This window comes from Lytechinus variegatus, chromosome 2 (assembly GCF_018143015.1).
Source record: "Lytechinus variegatus isolate NC3 chromosome 2, Lvar_3.0, whole genome shotgun sequence".
Classification (NCBI taxonomy): domain Eukaryota; kingdom Metazoa; phylum Echinodermata; class Echinoidea; order Temnopleuroida; family Toxopneustidae; genus Lytechinus; species Lytechinus variegatus.
In genome coordinates, this window is record NC_054741.1 from 50955589 (window position 1) to 50968382 (window position 12794).

General features: G+C 35.9%; 1 protein-coding gene across 1 annotated transcript in view; it reads left to right on the forward strand.

Moving 5' to 3' along the window:
• Positions 1-12794, forward strand: part of LOC121408299 (puratrophin-1-like) — a 102228-nt gene that overhangs the window by 61720 nt on the left and 27714 nt on the right. The window contains exons 8-9 of the mRNA XM_041599713.1: positions 3666-3782; positions 4340-4587. Of these exons, the coding sequence (XP_041455647.1) occupies positions 3666-3782; positions 4340-4587 (365 nt within the window). The remainder of the gene's footprint in view (positions 1-3665; positions 3783-4339; positions 4588-12794) is intronic.

Sequence of the window (12794 nt, forward strand, 5' to 3'; positions counted from 1 at the left end):
AATGAGGGAACTGATGAAATCACTCACTCACTATTTCTTTTGTATTTTATTATATGAGATTTTATTGTCATTGTCATGTGAAATGAAGTTTCATTCCTCCCTGAACACGTGGAATTCCATTTTAACATTTTGTGCTTCAAGCAAGGAGGTCCTAATCATCAAATTCGTAAAAATTGAATTATTGTATAATTCAAACAATAAAAAACAAAAGAAATAGTGAGTGAGTGACATCATCGACTCTTTCATTTGGATGTAACTAGCTCGTTCATATAACTATTTTGTTAAAAATAAGCGAAACTTTGAAATGTCATAACTTTGTTATTTTACATCCAGTTTTGTTGAAATTTTCAGCATTGTGCTTGTCTGATTTTTCTCTATTGATTCAAATCAACATTTTTTCTGAGGTGGACTTGACCTTTAAAAACTGTGTTGAGTAGAAGTGATAATTTGAAAAATTAGACTAAGGATCATGTAAACAGCTTTGACATGATGAGAGTTGAGAAGTCAGTAAAATATTGTCTTCATATGAAGCCTCTTTTTAGAAAGACCAGTTATTAGATGCATAACACAGAACATGGAATTAATATAAAAACTTGAGGAGTGGTACAATATTTCAAATTTTGTGAGAGATGACCATTTAGTGAGGTGAAGCCTAGTGGAATAGAACTTAAGTTAGTCTTTCATCTTATGGAATACCTTGTAATGTCACATTCATATTTTTCTATTTTATGCTTATATTTTCATTTTCATTCAGAATCAGGGCTTGAAAATGGAACACTTATGAACAATTTTATTGTAGTACAGTATCAAAGAATAAAACCTGTATAACAGAAAAGTATTAATGTCTACAAGAACAGTAATATAGAAAATTTGTTTTGTTTTCTCTTTTGTTTTTGCATTTTTGTTTATGAAAAAGCAGACTGTTTCGAAAAAAAACAGAGTACAAAAGAAAGTAAAATATGATTTTAGTAAAAGAATATTGATTCTTTATGTGGCCGGATTCTAAGCTAAATTCTTATGCAGCAAATTGAAAAGAATTATTTGTGACGCATCACAGCATGTTCTATCAAATTTATCTTTGTGGTTTCGGGTTCCTTTGATGTTTATTGAAAAAGATTTTTTTAAACTGAGAAAATGGATTTTAGATCTTATTGAATAAGATCTTGTGATCTTGGCAATTGATTTAATTCCCTGGCAGTGATAATGCATATTGATTTAGCTTCCACCTGTAGTATTTGTTTTTCATAATTTTGAGGCAACAAAGATACAATCTGTGAACAATGGAATCGGGCATAAATGTTTGGATTACATGTACCATTAACCATTAGGATAAGTTTGATATGAATCATCTTTTCAAAATATTAGATGAGCCTTGTAATTGAACTCAGTCAATTCATATTTTGATCCCTTAATTTCTTGTATAAAGCCTTTCATTTTAGGAGGTGTGTTTTACAACACATTCTCATCACATGACTGGGTTAGCCCCATAATCAACAAGGATCTGTATATTTTGCTTGCCTTAAAGAAAAAAATCTCAAAACACCCTGGAAATTTGGACATGGTGGAGAACATGTATTTCTGTTGTTCATGACTATTTAATGTTCATGAAATATCAAAAATGCTAGTGCTTGTCACAGCTATAATTAAATATTTTTCATCTCTATTTCATTTATATTTTTTTTAATGTGTTGGGCCAAAATGTTGAATTTTTACTGAAACCCCGGGTCTGTAATACAAAGCTTAGCAATCATCATAGAAATTTATTTTTAAGATTGATTGCATTGACCACAATGTACTATTATTCATGAAAATCAAGCGTATGATTTATCCCCAACCCTGGTATGAGAGAGCAGCAACAAGAGCAAGGAAGGTATTGATTAAGCCTCACATGAGGTGTGTTTTCAAAGAAATTAACACGTTGATCTTGACTTCAGCTCAACCTCAAAACTTGTTTTCCCCTCAAGGCCACCATGTTTTTATGAAAACTAAAAATACTCTGCCAGGATTGCATGTTTGTGGTAGGCAACAGGTGATGTCTTATAAGGTGTCTTGTCTGATGGGGTGCGTGAAGGTATCGACTAATAGTCTTCCTGTGTCTAAGTACTTTCATTTGGTGCTTTGTTCATGTGTAAACCTTGTATGAATGGAATCATCGTAGAAATGAGCGGCTTCCCAATGGGAGGGCATCATCCTTAATTCAATTGTCTAAATCAAACTAGCATGTATTATCACACAGTAGAGAATGTTGAAATTCACTTGTTGAAATGTTGGATGAAAAATTGGTTGAGGTCATTTTGTAAGGGTAAGTTTTATAAAACAGTGATTGCTATCTGCAACATTTTGATATTTCTATTGTATACATTTTTACATTTGAATTGAAAGTACTTGTAAAGGAAAGATATATTATGTTTGTAATTATGCTTTTAAGGGTTTTTGTTTTTGTTGTGTATTGTGTATTTCAAAAGATTGTATTTTTGTAAAGATTTGTTCTTGAAAATCAATGAAAATATGTACAGTCGAAACATACAAAACTAGACTTGAACCATATTTTCCTTGTCAATTTGCTAACAGAACATAAAGAGCTCAATCCCACTGCTGCCACCGTTTGTGTGATCCACTGCACATATTGTCCTAAGATTGTTTTAAACCATGTAAATCATCAATAAATATAATCAATGGACAGAGAGAGATGCAATCAAAGAAACATAGAGTACATTTGTTTTTGCTTCATAGGTATCATGTTATAAATACGTTTATATTTGACAATTAGAGTTTGGCTTTATAAATTTTATTTGGTGACATCACTGGCATCCTAAGGATTGTGTTTATTCTTCATGTTTTTATGTATCAAGAATTTCTCCTTGTTTACCCCCAGCCTCAAAAGACCTTTTTTTTTCTTTTTTTTTTACCTGGGAATCATAATTACATGTGAAGTATGACGAGCCTCGTTCCACTGAGTCACAATCTACCTGTCATATGTCAACAACTTATGGTTGTTTTGCAATGTAAGTTGAGGTGCCTATTTTCAGAAAATGCCTTCTATCTCTAAGATAAGGTTTCCAGTAGATGCTTTCCTGTGTTTTGTTTCTTCTGAGGCTCCAGTGAAACACTCCCAGAACCATTTGGCATTGTACTCTTTCTGCGCTCGTAGAGAGGATTCCACCCTGCCTAAAACATTAATAGTACGATATTTGTTTTTGAAGTTCCCTGTAATTATGATTGAATTGATCCTAGTTCTGGAAGAAATTATATTGTTTTCTTCCTGGATATTGATTTGTGCAAATCTCATGGGTTAGCAATGTCTAGAGGACTTGATAGAGTGCCAGATGACCTACTTTCCATACAGGATATTCAGATGACCAGTGATGACCATGGAAGTGATCAAGAGCCGGAACGGTCAAGAGCAATCGTACTATTCCAACATACTTTGCTGAATCCTGACAGACAGGCTGTTCATGCCCATGTGTCACAGTGACTTTTGAACTGGCCGGATTCCCCTCACACTCAGAGAAATCGCCAACTATATCAAATTGATGATAAAATGATCAGTTAGACTCTTCTGAATAATTACTCCTAGACAGATTTTTGAACATACCTGCAAAAGGGTTTGGAGATTGTAGAGACTGATATTAAAGCACACCTGCACATATTTTTTTTTGGTACAGATGGACTTGGTACGTTCTGTTGATAAGCTCTACCAACACATCCCCAAGGAACAACTGACCAGTACTTTCAGTGGGACCTTCAAGTACACCCATGAAGATTGGATCAGGTTTCGAATGGTAAGAGTTTCCTTTTTGAGAAAAGTATTTAGTTAGAGTAATCTTGTTTTGCTTGCCATCTTGATTGTCAGTACACAATCTTATTTTGTTGAATCCAATGCAAGAATTTAAAAAAGGGAAGAAGGAAAGCATCATTCATTGATACTGTTGAAGCTTTCTAACCTGACAACTCATCTGATCTTTCGTCTGACCTCCCAAGTGAAATGAAGGATAGGTCGACATTAAGATCTGTCATTCAGTGTTATTAAATTACATAAATTTATGCCGTGACACTAAAAATATTGTCAGCATTAGCAGTATTCGTATTCTTCCTGGACCTTTTCCCATGTAACAACATTGAACAACATGCTAATCTGATAATATTTTTAATGATATGTAAATGGTCAGCTGAAATATAAAGGAAATATATGGTTCTATTCTGAACATCTTTAGGATCCAGATTGTCTAGTGTATTGGTTGTGATAAGCAGGTGACCGTTGGGGTAGTATAAGGTTTAGCAAGGTTTAGTAATGCTTTTTACAAGCTTTGGCGATTTTACATGTACCATTGAATTGCAGAGGTTAGAGCCATTCATCTGTGGATGCAAGAGTGCTGCCAAGTTCCTCCTGACGTCAGTAGATGAGCTTAGTCGAGGATCTACCAAGGCACCGTCGGAAGAACTCAGAGACACCATCGATAGGTTAAAGGTCAAACACGAAGAGGTCTACAAGGATTCTAGGATGGCCAGTCTTCACAAGGAGGGGGATTTCATCTTGGAAACACTCAAGAAAGAAGAGGGTGCACTAAGACAGACTGAGGATTTCAGGTTAGTAGAGTTATCACTGTCATCTTCTTTCCAGCTCACTTTCTCCAAAACTGGAAGCTCTTTGGAATGATAAAGCTAAAGAGTTGGAAATCAGACGTGCGTGAACCGAAGTTGTCTGTACTTTATAGCCAGATATGTCGTTCAATGTTTTTCACCAATTTTTATTTTTGGATGGTTTAAAGAAAAATAACATTAAACCACTTTATAGATATAAATAACCTGATTGAATTGATAATGTATCATATTATTAATATGATACATTGTCCTTGGATACTGATATACATATATTGTGTATTTATGGCAAATATTAGTACAGACCACTTTAAGTTGTTTCCCGCAAATGCTGTTTAGGGGCCTTTATGAATTCTTTGATCTGCTCTCAGATGGATGCTTTTTTGTCCCTTTAAAGAAAAGTTCTTTCATTGGGATACTGAACTTGGGACCACTGAACTTGGAGAGGTGTGTATCGATGAAGCTTGGTACAATGTATCAGTTACATCAAGGAGAATGACATATAACTGTAGCATCACTTCCTCGAGTCCCCCGTGAGATGATAAATCGGATTGAATCAAATATTAAGTGTGAAGTAGATCTTATCACCGAGATTGCCCGTGGTATCGATGCCTTGCGGAATTACGGTACACGGTGTTAACATCTCCGTGATTAAAAGGAAAAGAGAGAAAAGGGGGATTTACACAAAAGTTTGGTTTGACCTGAAATGAATGGAGTTCAAACCATTATTAATCCTGACTTGAAGGCTTTTTAAGTGAAGAGCTCGTAGTCTACCACCACAATGAACTTGTAATTGGGTGATTTATGCACCCCTGTGGTCAATAGATAGGGGTCTTTTGTTACCCCTCCATATCTCTACCAACCTCTTCAATGTCGGGTGCTCCTGCAAAGGATCCGCACAAAAGAGGGAGTTATGGATTTGAATAAAAGGTAATACCCAATATGACCCGAGTGATATGTCATCTGATTTGATGTATTAAATCAATTCAACCATGTAGGTTTTTAGCCTCCTTCCCGTCGAGCTTGTATGTAAAACTCCATTTTTGGAATCTTCCCAGTGATGAATGCTTCAATTAAATTCCTTTAAGCTTAATGTCTTTATAAAGACCTAGTCTTCTTGGTTGAGTATAAATCATGATTTATCTCTGATGGTAGTATATACATTTCTGAATTCTTAATCTCATGTTTTAGAAACCTTTAATTAAGAGCTTAGTCATTCTATTTCTCTCCGTTGGAGTCAATGGTATGCCATTATGTCTCTCTTTTATGGTGCACTTTTACAAGTTTTATTACCATCCACCTTTAAGATGTGATTGAAATCAGTAAATGTAGGAATACCCAGGCACGATCATAATGGATTAGATTTATTTCTGCCAAAGAATGGTACTTTTTCAAGTTTTAATCTCCACCCCTTGCAATATGATACATGGTAGACTGCTGGTTTCTAGTACAATATATCTCATTTCTTTTTACCAGGTTCAGTTTGTTTAAGGACCCTGGATGCCTGATCTATTTTTCTTCCCTTTTTAACATTCAGTGTGGATCATTGGCTGTGTTTCCATCCTTAAGTTTGTAAATGCTGGATAATCTTGTCCAAAAAAATTGTGCTATTAATCTGTTGTTCCATGACTTTATAGAAGAGAAAGCGTGACTCTTTAGCTCACTTGACAGTGTTTTTATTTTTTGTTTTGTTTTGTTATGATCTTTGGAGAGGAAGTAATCTACAAACCCCCTGCAAGCTTGCAATCAATACTTCGTAAGGTTGGTCAATAGAGCCTTCACATTCCCTTAAATATCCAAAGAAGCAAAGGATGATGGGAACAAAAGAACAATGAAAAGAACAAAAAAATCACACACAATGACCAGAGAGCGACCAGATAATGCTTTATTGCTAATAATAACGATTCACTTTGTATTAAACATAGTCAGCTACACTGAATACTTGATTGCTTCATGTGTGTGTCACATAATCTTTAAGCTTACGGGGTGAAAATAAATGTCCCCCACCACCACCCTTTCAATTCCAGCCTTTCCTTCCATGTGTCTGGAAAGCAGACAAGGATGACCAAAGAAGCCCTTCTTAATTGACCATTGATTGGAGATTTCCTACATTACTTCTTTATCTAAATATAATCAAGCCTTCGATAAATGTAGGTTCAGACTTTGAACTAAAGTAAATGTGTAGTCTTCATTCCCACAGTAGGCCTATAGTTTAGTTGCCTTTGTTCCAGAATACAAGTGGAACTGAACAGTATATTACTTTTTGGAAATGATAGGATTTTGTGGTTAGCTGAATTGCTAGATGATTTCATGGCAATGAACTAAACTCAACGTGGGAAGTTCAAACTCGGACTCCTTCGCGTTCAATAACCTCATCTCAATCTGGACCCCTATTAACAAACCGCTTAAAAATATATGTCACTGCCGTTTTGGCTGCACAGCTGTATGGATAATAATAGCTCAGTAATTATCCTGAGACGGTTAGAATCAATAAGACACTTGTCTCTGTATTGTTAGGTGAGATTTATGTGGCTAGGTAGGTTGACGGGAGCCAAAGGGACTCGCTCTTCGTCCATAGATACCCCCCTCGGTTCATTGGTGACTGTGGAGAAGTTTGTGGTGGGATCGTATTCAGCAGACCTACTCAAGTGGAAGGTCTTGTGGACACAAAGACTCACACACTCACCGTGTAAAGGTATGTCCACTGGACTCTGCTAGCTTCTACTGGTATAGTTTTTATGCGTGTAAGACAACGTGGATGTTTTTATTCTTAACTGGTGACATTAAATCAGGTTTTAGACTTCTGCTGGCTGGATTGAATTACTTCAGAAGTTTGCAGAAAATTTGCGTTAAGATACTCTTTCTACCTGGAGCATCTACGTTGAACAGTATTGCCTGGGCTTTCCGTACTTCCATAACTCTGTAAGTAGTAGCAGTCTGTAGGACCTACATTTATTTGAGGTGTGTCTGAGGATATCAACGTTGATTAAAGACATCAAGCCCTGGAATACTTAAAATATATACTAGTGAATGGTGAGTATTCTGACAGTTCTCCCCAACTTATTCCAGACTAATTTCCTTGTATCAGTCATAGTCAGTCATAGGAGTTGATTTTCAGGTGCATTCATAAACTTGAAAAGGTATTGAGGTTATAATCTTTAAAAGTGTATCGTTTGTATATATTGATTCTTTATGAGCAACTGTTATAACAAATGGAAAATGTAAATTAATGCTCATCTGACTAATTAAAATCCCTCTTGATGCTCACAGACAGTGAATAATATCAAGAACATGATTAACATTCATTTGAAATGTGCTGTAGGTCACTGAAAGGATGGATGAGGATCCTAATAGAACAAAATAATTCTTTCAATATGAAATTCTTGATTGCATACAACCATTTCTCATGTCAGTCATACTGATCATCTGCTTAAGTTTATTTGTACTATTTTTTTTCTCTAAATCAGACCTAAAAAATTAATACTATGGAGAATAGATGAAAAGAGCGAGGAGCATGCTCTGGTTGATTGCCAAGTGTATGGAGATTGAGCACATAATGCTTTCTTTAATTGAATATTAATTTATGTGATAATGAACTATTGAACTCAGTTTCTAGTCCAGGAGCCTGTTTCATTAAGACTTAAAACTATTGTAACTTTGTCCTTATTGTAGCTACTATGGAAACCTTGATTTTGATTGGCTGCTGAATCCTGTTACCATGGTAGTTGCCATAATGGCAAACTTACCATAGTTGAACTATTTATGAGACAGGCTCCAGAGTATGGACTCCACTCCTTGTCTCTTTCACATGAATGTCAAGGTCATATTCCCAGGTCAACCTGACAGATCATTTAAATTAAATTGATGAATAACAATAAGATTGATTTATGACACAAGACAGCATGATCTCTCAATTCTATCTGTGTACAACCATTTCAGATTTCTAATGAAGATAAATGTTGTCGTATTCTATTATTCTTATTTCAAAAGCAGAATTAAAGCTTTAACCCCTGATTTCTCAATTTTGGGTGCATTCTGAGGAAAAATCTCAATTGGATCAAACATCAATTTTGAAATGGTCTTTTTAAAAAAGAGCTTCATGCTTTATCTGATATAATGTTTTGAATAAAAATTTTTTGATTCTTTGTCGTTGTGTTATTTGATGATGATTTTCTTAAATTTTTTTTTTCTTTAATGGCATTTCTTTTTTTCAGTTAGCTGAAGTTTGAATTTTAAGTTTGTGTCAATAGCATTCTAAACAGAAACTTTAAATGAGGATTAGTGTTACTTATATAGTTAATCATAATCCATTAGATTGTATTCCATCTGACAAAATTCTACAAATTCATATTTTTCAATTTTGTTCAAATTTCCATTCCCCATCTATTTGGTTAATAAAGCATTGTCTTGGGATATATTCTTAATCGATTCCATTGAGGAAACATAAGCCATGAACTTAGCCCATTTTTAGATCTATCTTGAACCTATAGATAGACGAGGCTTTCATTGTTTTGTTGTGATTTGTTTTCTTCTATTTCTACCATAGATACTTGATTTTGTATTGATATTGTTTGCTCTCCCTCTATGACTAAAGTTTGCTCTTCTTTGTTTGAAGAACCCACTTCTACCATAGACAAAGGTCAGCCTCGTTATACATACCACTTAAAATTAAACATCAATATTATGAAAGACATTTCAAGCAGGCTGTTTGAATGTCATGAACATATGCAATGCTTGGTTTGTTCCGTCATGGTAAGGTAAAAATCAATATGTGTATGACCTACATTCTTTGTGCCAATGAATTAGTGGGAAAGTCATGCTGAAAACCATGTGCAGCCCAAACGATATCTCGTTAAATCTACAGGTAGGTTTGAGGCATGAGAAGTGATCTAAAAGATGAAAGAGGATTTATAGATTATAAACAAGCCAGTGCCAGTGGACCAGCTAGATACAAAGAATCAGACAAGATAAGAATTGTTATCTTGAAGTTCAGAACCTTTCATTGATCCCTGTAGAGAACGTGTGAAAATTGTATACACTGAGGGGAAATGAACGTGTCCCTTCGCACGTTTTATTTCTATTTTTATCTTTGTAAATACCATGATTGATTACTATGGTTCCTATTTATGATTTAATGTTCAGTGAGATAAGTTTGCACAAGACCTGTTGGTTGCTAAAGAAAGCCATATGGAAGATCACCTTTGTAAATCTAAGACACCATTCTCATTACGCTTTCTAAAACTGGTTTACTGGAAACCAATTCAGGAAAACCGGAAAATCACCTTGCTAGCGTTCCCACGTGATCACACAAAAGTGGTTTTCCAAATCACTTCACATGAAGCGATCTTGTTCCTATGGAAACGCTCTCAGTGGGGTGACATGTTTCGCGTGAATTCGAAACCGCAGTGTAGCATTCTGCACCTGTCGTGTGGAATAGAGTGCTCAAAATGTGTGGAGATCGCTTCCCGAAGAACGGTTGTGTCCTCGCTTATGCTAAAACCAGTTTAACGAGGGAAAGCGATCTTGAAAACTACACTGCGAGGTGGTTTTCTGAATTGGTTTGGAAGATAGCTTCCAAGATCGCTTCGACTGATCTCACTACACGTTAAACTTGTTTCCACTAGTTTTAGGATGGTAGTGAGAACGGTGTCCAAGAGGAGTTGCATGAACAAGATAATCAATGGGAATTTAAGAAAAGTAGACAGGTATTCTGAATTAAGTAGCCATTGGTCGTGGAGCTGATTTTTTATTAATTGCAATTATTGTGTATGGTCAATTGTTCATCTTTGTATTAAAGTGACCAGGGGGGTGTTTCACAAAGATTTAAGTATGACTTAGAGTCGCACTTAAATGTCTAGTTGCGCGCAGTATAAAAGGCATGACATTATTGGTCAGATCATGCCAAGAGGACGCGCACTACTGCGTATTGATCAATAAGATTGCACGTTGCATATCATGTACGCATCGACATTTAAGTGCGACCTAAGTCATGCTTAAATCTTTGTGAAACACGCCCCAGATCATGTTAATCTAGAGGTCAGAATGTTGGACCTTAAAAAACTTAAGTTTCAGGATAACGGGGACTTTGTTGTGACGGTGCATTTTTTAAATTATTCAACAAATTTTATCTGGACTTTGTGATTGAAATAAGAAGAGGTCGGTCAATAACGATCAATCCATGCATCTGTCTGTCAGACATCAATTCAACATTTACCAAGTTCCACTGGTCCCGGAGGACACCCCGCACCCTCTGTACAACAGTCCTTCCACCTTACCAAGACAAATATTGTGAGTCCTACTTATTGTATTGAACCTTAAATAGATAAGCTCTTCTTGTGCTTGTATTGTGGGTGTCCATTCAGATATACTAAGATTTGGTGGAAGATAATCTTTTGTAGGATAATGGCTGAGTAGAGTGAGTTTGGCTAGGGCCAATATTACTTGTATACTCTATCTCATATTGACGTCATGTGTAACAGTTTGTGGTTGCTGCAAGAAAAGACTTGAAGGGAAATTGAGATATTTTGGGACGTTTCTTGGTAAAAACTGAAGTGTACTTCTGGAAGGGTTTATTTAGCCAACTGAAGGAAGTATCCAAGAGATGAGAATAGCATCAAAACATTTCCAGAACTTTTCAAGGTTGATATATGTAAAAAAGTATATCTGATATAATAAGAATCCATTTTACCATTGTACTTCAAAGCAAATTCTCAAAATGCTTTACAGATGATAGACTGTACTAGTATTACTCTGGTGATTGGATTCTGGTATGCATGCACACAATATGTGCACAATCTTCACTCCGTGAAGCTCAGTCTTTCCAAAGAGCTGCAAAGGACTCCAGTCATTAGCCAAGAACTTGGATGTTATCCTACCAGAGAGATTAACAATAACAGATGGACAAAATTTAAACAATGATTGATTTTTTGTCATGGGGCATTTTGCATTCAGAATTACAGGATTGGTACAGTAGTGCTAGCTCCATTTCCCTGGTGTTTCTGGAATGTCATTTCACGCAGGACCCTGTCTCACAAAATGTTGTTAATATGATCAATCACAACTATTGAAAGCCACCAATGCTCACACGTACAATACCTGTGTCAATTCAGATTGGTTTCTCAATATGATGTATGTATGCTCATACATGGCAAATCAGTATGCTTCCCTGTTTCCAAGGGGATAATGTTTTCATTTCCTGTATGAGAATTACGACATTGATGGATTTCCATGTAGTTGAGATTGATCTGATCAATCGCAACTCTTTGTCAGACAGAACCTAGGAATTGCCCTGGTCAGTCCCTCTGTCGTCTGTAAAAGACATTCACAGTATTCTTGGTTCTTCAGGAGACCTTACAGAATGAGGCAGAATAGAATGAATAGACAGAGAGCAAGCGAGAGATGGAGAAAGATGGAAAGAGAGAGAATAATACAGACCATTATGCAGACAGTAGGTGTATTACTGATGTACATGTATTTGCTCCAATCCAATGTTCTTGCTGTAGGCCTAAAGGTACTTCATCAGGCTGGAAATTAAAAGAAGAAGATTAAGTCTGGCAGTTTGAAAGTGATTGGCTGTGTTGCAGCTATTAAAAGTTGACTACCATCAAAATAGGACTTTTTGATACAGGGGCCCTGACCATTTCTACCAGCACTTTATGGAAACTATTAATAGATATAGGAAAAGTCTCTAGCGTAAGTTATTGTGTATGGCTTTATCCCTCTAGAGGCAACGAAAAGCATATGAAGCCAGGTTATGATGGCAATTACAGTCTTAAGGTGAATGATTCAGTTTATCTTTGAATCCTTACAATTTACAAGTTTGTTATTCATTCCTCCATAACCAACCAATGACACCTTTCATGAATTAAAAATGTGTCCTGGCCTGGGACCTAAAAGAGTACTTATGAAGAAAGCAATGAAATTAAGTGATTGTTTCTTCAGTTCCTTGAAACTAGCCATTGCTGAGCAAGATAGTGCTTTGAAGCTTCTACCTCTTCCCAAAAGTCAACAGATCTCCAACCTGGTAGAGTCCCCCTTTGTCTTCTAATGCACCTGATTTCATGAGTAAATAAATGAAGAAAGCCCTGCAATAGCTACTTGTCCTTTATTCAAGATCTATTCTTCCAATTGTTATTTCCTTTAATCCCATCCTATATGAGTTTCATGCAAAGACCACCTCTGTCCCCAGATAGCCT